Below are 11,731 nucleotides of genomic sequence, written 5' to 3' on the forward strand. Positions count from 1 at the left end.
TACAGTTGTATCTGAGTTCTAAATAGATAAGGGCTTCTTATATATCTGTGAAAGTGGTTTCAGGCAATAGAAAGTGTAAATCAAGAGGGAAGGGGTGGGGTAGATTATGAATACTAAGCTTGTCGGGCCCCCTATAATATGCCCAGCTTCCCCCTACATCTTAAACTAAGGCCCCCTTCATACGGGTTTTATATTTTTCCCGTTTGCGCATGCCCTAACTGTATGAATATGTGTGAGTACGTAGAGAGAGAGGAAAATGATCAAAATCTGTGGTAATTGTATATTATTTAATCATTAAAATATGTACATTTCATTCTAAAAAGAAAGAAATTTCTCAGTAAAGTGTAACGACAGTATTATTTGTACATAATGGAACTTATCTTAAATAATGGTCAATACACCGATATTACTTTATATAAAATGCAATTTGATATAAATAAGATATGTGTATAATATATTATATAAAAAGGAAATGAGAATTCGATGGGGAGTCTAACAAGTTGACAACAAAGGAAATTTGAGGTCATTCAAGAAGTAGTAGTAGTATTTAATAAGATTATAATAGGAAATTCTTTAGAGAGAGAGAGAGAGATTTGGAACACTACTTGCTCAAGTCGCTTAAAAAATAATGTAATAATAGTAAAACTTATGTCCATGAATTCAAACAAAATGATGATCCAAGCGGTTCATAAACAATTAATAAAAAGTCCTTCGTTGAAGAATACTCCTTAGTCCTTATGATGATTATTATGGGGGAATAAATGCATTCCTTTTATTCATTCAAACAAATGGTTTTAACCAAAGCTCCAGTGACTTGATAGGGATCACAATTAGATGAGGGTCTACGATCCTCAAGATATCCTCTTTTTTCGTCATGTACACCCCGGGGGATACGAATGGAGCAGCCTCGGTTTGCAACACCAGCGCTGAAATCATGAATGGAAGATGTTTCATGAAGACCCGTGAGACGTCTCTCGTTGTCACGGCCTTCATTGGGATCATAAGCCTTGATGTGTCGGATGTGATGGTTTGAGAGCTTGTCAATGGCTGCCTCGATATGAGAATATCCCTCAGGTTCTCTCATTTTAAGAGTAGAGAAGTTGGTGTGTGCTCCTGCACCGTTCCAGTCACCCTACAAGTAATATAAATTGAGTTAGACATAAATGATGAAGTTTGGGATTATACAAAGTGCCATGCGTCAAAACTACTTTTTTTTAAGTGTGCGACTGTTGTTTACTACAATATCAGTATGTACATAGACGACTCAAGTGTGTACGCTAAAACTATCAAGTGATAATTATGACTATAGAGGGCCTACTCATCTTACCCGATTCCATGATGCATGAAGTGACTTAATAATCTGATTAAGGCACAAATTCAATATGAAATTTATGTGAAAATTTGATTTCAAAAAGAGAGGAAGAGAGAAAAAGAAGAAAAGAAAGAAAGTTAAAATTTAGTTTTGTCATGCTCCATAAAATATTGGCAAAATTGAAAGACATTTGAACTCCATAATAGGTTTGTTAAATGTTAAAATGACTTACAGGCATTGGCTTTGGATCAATTGAGACGATAACACCAAATTCTTCAGCAATACGATGTAAAATAAACCTTGACATCCATAGATCGTCCCCCATTTTAATACCCTCACAGGGGCCCACTTGATATTCCCACTAAAAAATCAAAAACATGACATTAAAAAACAAAACTAAAATAAAGACACGAAAATTACATATACGAAATAACATGCATGATTAAACCCGTTTGTGTACATTGAAGCCTCTTCATGTAAAGGAATTAAATAATGTCTAAAAGTTTCTACGTCTTAATCAAACATGCAAATTCCTCTTGCTACTTAACACAGACGAAAGAGGATAATCACAACTTTACCTGAGCTGGCATAACTTCAGCATTCGTTCCAGCAATTTTGACTCCGGCAAAAAGACAGGCTTTATAGTGAGCCTCAACAATGTCACGCCCATAGACCTTATCTGCACCTACACCACAGTAGTATGGGCCTTGGGGTCCAGGAAATCCATTCTTTGGCCATCCGAAGGGATGCTTGTCAATATCAAGAAGAGTGTATTCCTGCTCAATACCGAACCAGGGCTTTTGTTCCGCACATCTAAATATGGGGGAAACAATAATATTGGTTGACAGGTGGAAGATGGAAGACAAATTCTTTATTTACCTGTTCATTAGGTCATTGCAGGTCTTTCTGTGGTTTGAGGGGGTGGGTTTCTTATTGTATTTGTAGGTCTCACAGAGCACAAGTTTATTATTACAAAGACGGAAGGGATCGTTGTAGATAGCCACGGGATGGAGATAGACGTCTGAGTTGGAGCCTTCAGCCTGTCCAGTGGAGCTTCCATCAAAGTTCCAAATAGGGAGTTCTAAATGAGTGTTTGGTTATAATAAATATTAAATATATTACATTAGTAAAAAGGGCTTTTGAAGGTTAACTTCACAAGCAGCAAATAAAATAAGTAGAAAAACCAAACGTAAATAACTTTAAAAAAATGGCCTTGAAGGGGTAAAAATGGAGTGATTCGTCATTGATTTTATCTAGGCATCAAAGATACAAGTTTGTCTAGTATTGAGTAAAGAACTTGGATATCATTAAGTAAATATACTTTAAAGTCCGTAGCATCGAATGAAAGAATCACGCGATACTAACGTGTTAACGTTATGTACTGAATACTTCATTTTGTCGATGTGAAAGAGTGCGTTAAAGGGGAAAAGGGAAGCATTAGAACAGAGGTCTTTAAATACTACACATGCGTATTTTTTTCAGTAAGATATTACATGTCAGTAACATGATATGAGTGCGTGTAATGACAAAATTGTAGACATCTTCGTAGAAAAAGTATATTTGTAACCTACGAGATATTAGTATTAATTATTAAGCCGTTTTTGAAAATCCAAAAGTATATTTTAGCAAGCACTCTAGCTGCACTTTTCATATATCAAAGTTACCAAGATTTAATTTTCTTTTTGATCCAACTGCTATTTACACACCCCTCCTAATAACATTTTTAAATATCTAAAAATGTTTGTAAATGTACTTATAATAACAATAATAATAATGTCAAGGGATGACTGCTGCTAAGATTTACCTTCAGGTTTCTCGGGAATAAATTCCACAGTCCTTGTTTTGCATCGGAGATTTTCTCCGGAGCCGTCGATCCAAACGTACATACATTGTACCATGTCCTTGGGCTGTTCCAAGTCCAAATATCTACAATGAAGAGTGTTATTTAATTATAATAAGTATAAAGTAGTGGTGGAGAGGGAAACTCCGGAGGAGGAGTAGAATGGACCTACTTGGAAAGGACCTTTTTGTTTAGGGATGCATTCACGTTCATGCTGCCTGATGGGAGTAGGATGATGTTGTCGAAGTCTAAAAGAGAGAGAATATAGACTGGGTGAGTGATTGAGAAATGTAGAAAATTCTCAACACTGAAATATTATAAACTGTTTCCAACTATAGCCTTGTATGGAGTCATACACTCATCTGAACTTCACTCCGATTTAGCGTCTTCTTTAAATAACGAAAAATATCAAGGAGTAAGAAAAAGTATTTTAGGGAGTAAATCAAAAAGCGCACTCGACGAGCCTACAAAAAAAACACAAACAAACTAGAATTGAGGATCTCCCCCTCTCTTCTACTCCCTATCTTATTGACAATCACGATACGAGAACAACAACAGAACGGACGCACTTAAACAATAATGACAAAGAACTAATATAGAGCAAATTTGATTAATGGACGACGACGGTACGATTAAAATTATATACATATGTCCGTCAATTTTAATAGAACTAGTTAGTTACTTATACTAGTAGTAACTAGTAAGTACCTAGACAATTATATAAAGAAAAGGTGAGGTTGGGTTGTCACTAAATAAAGACGCATCTCAATGTGTTTTACTATTATTTTGAAAACAAAATGGTATCCATATCCCTCTAGGGACTCTTCCACCTTATTAATAATGAACTTAGTAATCCTGTTGAATCTTATTGCGCATTAAATGCTAAAAAGTTTTTCTACCTGATGATTCCTTTTTTGTGTGTGTAACTATTTTTGGGGTCAAAATCTCTATAACTATTATAAAAAAAATAAAAGGGTCAATCTATCTTGTATAGGTAGGTTTAAATGCTATGAGATATAAACATTCATAAATATATGTGTACTGTATTTTTTTTGTCTTAATATAAATGCAAGTGCTTCTTCTTCAGAAGTATTTTTCTTTCCTTCCTTCCGCCTTTCCTATCTCAACTCAACTCCACTCAACACCCCACCCCCTCTCTGACCCTGAAAACTCGATTACGCATAAAGAAGTTGAACTTATCTCTTTTAACAACGTTTTATCGAATGTCTCCCGTTTGAGCTCAAATACATTTGATTAAATTATGGAAAATCTTTATCCATTTTAAAAACTTATTTGATCAAGTACATAACTTGATTATATCTCGCAACCTTTCATTTAAAAAGAAATAAAGAAAAATGAGCCTCAAATCAGCTTCTTAAGTTAGCCATTTTTTATCAACTATGGACTTACCGCAGTTGGTCTTAGGTCACTGCAACCTATGAAACCACAGAAGCCCCACTATTGATAGCTATTCGAAATGGCTTTTCGAAAAAGTTCCTCCCTGGCCTCACTTATTACCCAGAGATGGATTTTTGTAAGTGCCTGGAGAAGGGGGGACAAGATATATGGTACACCTGAATTAAGACCCTTGTTAATATAAGCTGCCTGTTTTATGATTTCGGAGGGAGAAAATGAAATACTGCTATAAAAGGACTATAGAGGACTACATTTAAAATAGCATTAGTGGTGGGAAAATATTATAATTATATTAAAGTTCATATATATTTATTAGGCATTTTTAAATTAGTGAGAATTATTATTTTAGAGGAAGATGTTAACACACTCACGATTAATTAAATAATGAACAAAAATTTTAAAAAATACCACGGAATAAAGAAGTTTTTCTTTTTTTCATCGATATACTTAGTTTTTTCTTTAGTTCTTACCCATATCTCTACCCAGATTGGGCCTACATAACCATGTTTCAGTCATTTTGGGAATTGTTCATTGTAATACAAGACAATATTTGAATTCCCCCAATCAACATTCAAAATATTCTTATAGAGCAAATTAGCAACAAAGTAACTGTTTATGTTAGTGAGGTATTATTACAGCGTTATGTGTTATAAAAAGAGAGAGATCTAAAGGTTGCGTGCCTCGAGCTTATATATGTCCATGGATAAAGATGTGAAAATTGCCGAAATCCTTAATTGTGAGTTTAAATTATAAAAAAAGTAAATGTGGGTTCACCACGAGCTTTTTTACTTACACTAAGCCCGCCCCGACTGTCAAAAAGGTAAGGAAACATTAAATAATAATTAACAATTTTAACAAGAAATGTTTTTTTTTTTTTTTTAGACTAGAGAATATTTCTTAAATATTATATAAATTGAATTGATAACCTTATCAATGACAGAGTATGGAATGACAAGAATTCTAAATGAAAGTCCTTGTTTTTTATAAATTAATATAAAATTCCAAATCCCATGTATTTCACTTTTTGAGATCATAATACGCAGAGTCAGCTGAAAATGCACTTCATCTTTGTTTATTTCTGGTAACCGAGAGGATATTCATGATATATTTATATTACAGATGTCTATCAAAGTTACCAATAAATGTGGTGCGTCAACATAAAATCAATCTTGAACAAAAAACAAGAAATTAATATATTTTAATTAATTATTTTACTTCATATATATATATAATATACATACATACATCCAAATACTTATTATCTTGTGTCAGTCCTTATTTAAGATTGAAGACTCGCATCCTGTCCAGTTCAATCTGGATGCGGTCCGGTTTAGTTCTAAAACCTATATAGTTCGGTGCTTGATGACGTCATTCAACTTTATTATTTCTCTTTTTAATCAGAATAGTTTGTTGATCATTTTTGTGAAGATTTCAATTCTGACAAAAATGATTCTTGTTTGCTGTTGTGTTGACTGTCCACATATCGTTTCGACAATTGTCACACCTTTAACCCTGCACCATTTTGAACCTACCTCAACACTATACTGCAACTCTGTCAATACCGAGTACACAGCAATGCTGAAATTGTCATTATAACAGAACGCATAGAGGCTGTCCATGATCAGTAGGGATGCTAATGGGGAGTAATTTGGGCATGTTAAAAAAAAAAAGAAACCGACAATCAACATGGCAATCCTCACAATTTGAAGAATGTTTTGAAGAAATGAAGTTTAGCTGTTAGGAAGCTTCACTAGATCAACTACATCAGCTGTGACCAGGGAGGAAGGAAAAATAATATAAACAAGGACATTTGCTTGCTAGTATTACTCCGATGTCGATCCCCAATTCTACTCCCAGTCCAATAATTTTTACAATTATAACTCCGCAACGAATCTTCATGGTTACGCTGCTCCGTCTTTTATGAGCACACGCGAATACTTTTAGAATGGATGATCGACATTAGAATAATTCTTCCCTATGACCATGGTTATTTCCATCTCCACCTTGTCACTGCGACTTTTACTTGATCTAAAGAATCATCCTAACAGATAGGCTTCTCTGTTACCATGTTGATAATAGGGGTTTTTTCGGTTTTTTTTAACGTGCCCAAAATGCTATCAATTAGAATCACGGTGCATGATAATAGTTTTTTATTCCTTTAGGTCAAGTTACGCCAAGGATAGTCACAATATATCTGTAATACCTTCATCTAAATGTCATTGATTAAATAAGGGGTTTATCAAACTAAATATCATTGTTATTTTGTCAAAAAAATTCTTGAAACAAATAAGTTGTGCAAAAATCAAGTATTTTTTTTTTGTTACGTTCAAAATAATGATATGATTTGATGGTAGAGCAACATAAATGAAACTACTCTATAGCTCTGAATAATTGAGTAAGGAAACAAATGAGAGTTTTTATATTTTATCAACTCTTATCAAAGAAAATAATGATTTATAAATTAATCATAGCGCTTAGAGACTACATATTATATGGCGTGTCATGATATTTCAAACAATCAAAATGAAATGAGCATATCAATTAACCTAGTTGGTAATTAGAATGATCAACGTTGAAATTTAGAAAAATGTATTTTAAGGGGAAGAAATTGCAACGCGAGCAGACATTGCAATTTGTACACCACAGGCCAGTATTTCATGGACATATTTGAGTCATTTATAGGCATATTATTCAAATTTATGTTTATAATTAAGATACCCATGAATTTTAACTATAGTTTAAAACCTTTACTTGATAAAAGAGCCTCCGATATGGGCTCTTTCTTTTATGGTAACAATCCATTTTAGCTACTTGGAGTGCAATTTTGCTGCACACCCAAAGGGTTAGTAAACATAATTTGTTAATTGAAAATGTCGATAATGAATAATGTAATCCTCACTTCATTTTGAGAAAAATCATTTTAGCTTCTTTATCTGTGGAACGGGCATATCCGTGGTGCGTCAATTTAAAACAATCTTGAACAAAAGTCAAGAAGACGAGAAAATCCCAATTTATTTATTTAAACATACGACCCAATATTTCATAGACATATTTGAGTACATTACAGGCTTATTATTCAAATTAATGGGATGAGTGTAGACACCCAAGTGTTTGAGCTATATTTGAGGGACTTATATCAAACCCGATATGAACCCCTTCAACTATTGATGGAACGATTCCAAACTAATAATACCCGATGCCGATTCTATAATATTTTAAATAATAGTTAAAGATACCATTTTGCTATAAATTTCTAATATATTCTCAATTGATAAAATAAATCGCCTTGCTTTAGTTAATATAAATAATATTTATAATGATGTCCCGCGAGCTGAATTTTGCTGCAAAAGTATTTTCGACGGTTTATATAGTCTACACATCAATATTTTACTATAGTCTAATTATAACTAATATATTTTTAGTGGTGTTGATGCTGATTAATATAATGATAATATGTAGATAAATAAAAGTTTTTAGATGACTAATATTTATTCTTTTCATATTTATCCTTAAAGAGGGAAGATTGTTTCGAAAAAAAAAAAAAAATCGAATACTAATACATATTAAAATTTCAACCAGTAAATTAACTTCAAGTTGTAGCTACTATTTAAACAAAGAAAATAATGATGGTTACTAAGATGACAATACTCTATTATTGAAATGCTGCAATCTCCTGGAGGAACGGGGATTATGTTTAAGCTTAAATCTCAACAGATATGCCAAATTAGTTAGTAGCTAGCAGATTGAAAATCAAATTTGACGATTTAGATTTATGTGGAAAAGGGTCCCCTTCCTCATCTATTTATAAATATTCATTTATGCATTATAATTCATCTATATTAATGTTTGTCGTATGTCTTTTGGTCCGAAGAGGACTTTTGAGTCTATACTTAATAAACTGCGTAATTCCAAGTAATGTCGATGACTCCCACTAGGCTAAAAAAATCAAACACATATTACATTTCAAACGAACTGGAATTAAGAGTTCATATTGCTCAAGTGTCAACAAGTTTCTACATAGAAAACTATGTAGAAACGTAGAAACTGTAATAAAATATACCTTCTAAATTTCAAAGAGAAAAGAGGTTGTTAGTCTTGGTAGATTGACATACATGTTATAATGGGCTCGAAAAAGAAAAACAGAGAATCCCAAGTAATAAATAATAATTTATATAAGAATCAGAATCGCAAATTAAGCGTTATTTTTGCGATGTCGATTCCAGAGAAACACCCGATTCCGATTAATCGCCCCATGACTACTTTCAACCATAAAATATGTCATCATTCTTTTAAAGTAAAAAATCAATTGTTACCCCTTGGACTATTAATAAAAATAATTTTTCCTGATAGAAATTGAAGATAATTAATCATATACGAATACAAAAGTAATCCACACTCAATTACCATCTACCTTTCTTTTCTCTTGAAAGGCAATATATGTTATATATTGTAAAGTATTACAAGGCTCTTACCTTAAGAATGGACGTAGTGGACTTGTACTTATCGTATGAGAACTGAAAAAGGATGGTTGTTTTGCTACAAGTTCTTCTCTTTCGATTGTCCTTTCTCTTTGCTCTGCCTTACTCGAATGAAAATCCACTTTTAGTTAGTTCATTTGAAGACCTAATAAACACGTCTTTCTTCACAGAAACAATTGACGAATAATAATAAATATTATTATTTTACCTAATATATATTGGATGCAAGACAAGACAAGTGGGGGGCTAGGAGGAATAAAGTTCTTTGTGTTAGTATTCAATTTGTTTCGAATGAGAAGTAGTAGTAGTAGATATTATAGTATTTGTCGTAGAATAAGCAACAAATGGGTTTCTTCTCTCTTTTCGGCCAGAAAGTTCTTCTCTTCTTCTTTCCTAATTCCTTTTCTTCTCCTGCTGTTTTTTTTTTTCATTCATTGTACAACGTTCGTAGACCCTAGGTAGTAGGCTACACTCACCTCACTTACTCTCGCTCTCTTTCTTTAATAAGTCTTATTTCCCATTTCATCACAAGGCATAATATATATCTATAGAATGTGAAAGCCTCTCCTTGACAGCTTTTAACCTGACGCTCTCCTGAACGTCAATTTCAAATCCCTAATATTTATATATACGTACATCAGTCAATAGATTCAAAAACTCTTTGAGAGGGGAAGGATGCTCTAAAACACGAGATAAAACTAGATATGGGGCCCATCAATACTCAAGGAAGCTCAGATAATTTATCTCAAGCTTAACTTTTTGTAAATTTTTATTCAGAAATTATATTTTTAACTCTTTGGCTGTGCCACAAATATCACTTAAATTAGCCAAAATTGATTGTTACAATAAAATTACAATAGGTAATTGATGTATTTTATGTATTTAAAAGGGTGCATATAGGAGCAGTCACATAAATAATAATATAAAGCTTCTCAAACTGGGCCTTAATTATCAATATCTTAATATAATCACTTAAATAAATAGGTTTATTTGATGTGTATACTAGGACCCGCGTTGTAGGGCTAAATAGTAGGGATTAAAAACAAAGGACGAGTGTAGAAGAAGAGATACAGAAAGTGTGATGTAGAAGGAGATATATTTTGAAAGAGAGAAGGAAAATCAGGTTTTATTTCTCTTAAAAACATGCTTTTAATGACTTTGGAGGCCCAAAAAGCTATTATCGGAGCATGCTTGGTTATTTTATACGTCTACTTGCTAAATTTCTGACAAATTCGTCGGATCATTTTTGAATCCTTCTTTATTTGCTTTACATATTATTCATAACAGACATATTTGAGTATAAATGGGCCGGAACAATTGAGTTGGTTATTATTTATTTACAAAATATAACATATATTTTGCGTCATACATATCTATTGCGTCTTAAATATTGATATGAGTCAAAAGAAATAAAAAGAGACACTTACCAAATAAAAAAATGGATCATAGTTGACGAATGGTGTGGTTGAAGGATAGTTTACATACATTTCCCAATGTTTCCAAGTTAGTTTCACGATACCTCGCAACTACAGGTACATCTGCATCATTAAACCATTACCCCCCCCTAAACTCTGGGGATATTGTGAATGCTAATCTGTCTTGTCAATTACCGGAAAATGTAGACAAACTCATCTTTTGCCAAGCAAAACAAAAAATAAATTAAATTAATGAATAATTTTATAACCCGTGTAAAATTTATATCAACTCTCGTTTTTTTTAAAGAAGTTAAGTATATTTAGTAAATACTAAAGCAAGCTAAATTAAAATGACGTCAAGAAAAAAAAGAATTCATTAGATTACGACGAATATTAGTTCAACAAATATTTTTTTTATTCCTTTGAGTGTCCCACAAATTGATTTTTCAAAGGATTTGATTTTATCAGGCACGTTTTTATTATAAATACTCTTAAAAAAATCTTGCCTAAGACATTTTATAATCCAATTAGGGCTCTACTTTTTAATGAAGCTTCAACAATACCTATAAATGGGTTGGAGAGTAAATCAATTGAGTTGAAGAGAAAGTTAAGAAGTTCTCGAGAGTAAGTGGGACAAACACGGAGTAACGTTAGGAGACTGGGTGTCACTTAACAGTTTGATAAATAAATTTTAACTTACAAAAAAAAAAAAAAAAGAATCAACTTTTATAACAGACAAGTAATTCCATTGAAAGCACTTAAAGGATTGCAGGAAATTCACTGCTCAATTTTAAACGGCTACGTATTGCATAATATTTAATGATGGTATTGTGTTCGATTCAGTTGTTCATGTTTTGGAGAATGTCCGTTTTTGCTGTTACTACTGAGGAAGTATGTAGCATGGATCTTAGAAGGACATATAAACAACTCGCAAAATCACATCTCGGCCATAATTATTTTTGAGCTGCCCAAAAATAAGGGTATTCTCTTTGAAGAAGGCTAAATAATCGGGGCTGGCATACCGGAGAACTCTTTACATAAAATTAAAATTTTAAATCCCAATATTAAGATCTTCAAGAGACATAAAAATAGGCCAATCCTAGTTATTTAGTTTTATATTTTTAACTTTTTGGGTATTTTAGGGTTTTCTTTCTTCTTGGTGTTTTTTATTGATCAAATTTTTATTTATATTTTTACTAAATGTAATAATTATCCAATTTTATATGATGATTTTTTAAAAATATTATTAATTGCAAAATGAAAACCTTTA

The 11,731-nt window shown here is 32.4% G+C and overlaps 1 protein-coding gene across 5 annotated transcripts; it reads right to left on the bottom strand.

Moving 5' to 3' along the window:
• Window positions 1-268: 268 nt before the first annotated feature.
• Gs2 (glutamine synthetase 2) lies at window positions 269-11,364 on the bottom strand. 5 transcript variants are annotated; one of them, XM_071891585.1, is made up of 9 exons: window positions 11,162-11,364; window positions 9,255-9,500; window positions 9,041-9,191; window positions 3,325-3,400; window positions 3,117-3,238; window positions 2,192-2,393; window positions 1,891-2,125; window positions 1,545-1,673; window positions 269-1,132 (listed from the first exon to the last, which is right to left on the bottom strand). In XM_071891585.1, the coding sequence occupies exons 4-9, from the start codon at window positions 3,363-3,365 to the stop codon at window positions 773-775; spliced, it is 1,089 nt and encodes a 362-aa protein (XP_071747686.1). In that variant the 5' UTR covers window positions 3,366-3,400; window positions 9,041-9,191; window positions 9,255-9,500; window positions 11,162-11,364; the 3' UTR covers window positions 269-772. The 5 variants fall into 5 exon arrangements, with proteins under 5 accessions (XP_071747686.1, XP_071747685.1, XP_040577044.1 ...); XM_071891584.1 differs by having other exon boundaries at window positions 11,101-11,364; XM_040721110.2 differs by lacking the exon at window positions 11,162-11,364 and having other exon boundaries at window positions 9,255-10,084.
• Window positions 11,365-11,731: the final 367 nt, after the last annotated feature.

Source organism: Lepeophtheirus salmonis, chromosome 11 (assembly GCF_016086655.4).
Source record: "Lepeophtheirus salmonis chromosome 11, UVic_Lsal_1.4, whole genome shotgun sequence".
Lineage (NCBI taxonomy): Eukaryota > Metazoa > Arthropoda > Copepoda > Siphonostomatoida > Caligidae > Lepeophtheirus > Lepeophtheirus salmonis.

What these genes read in the sequence shown, in the direction of transcription:
- Gs2 (XM_071891585.1), bottom strand. Translation starts at nt 3,365, where the DNA reads ATGAACGTGAATGCATCCCTAAACAAAAAGGTCCTTTCCAA. An exon ending in TATTCCCGAGAAACCTGAAG is followed by an intron (nt 2,394 to 3,116) that starts GTAAATCTTAGC and finishes ACACTCATTTAG; the next exon opens with AACTCCCTATTTGGAACTTT. An exon ending in TTGATCCAAAGCCAATGCCT is followed by an intron (nt 1,133 to 1,544) that starts GTAAGTCATTTT and finishes TATTACTTGTAG; the next exon opens with GGTGACTGGAACGGTGCAGG.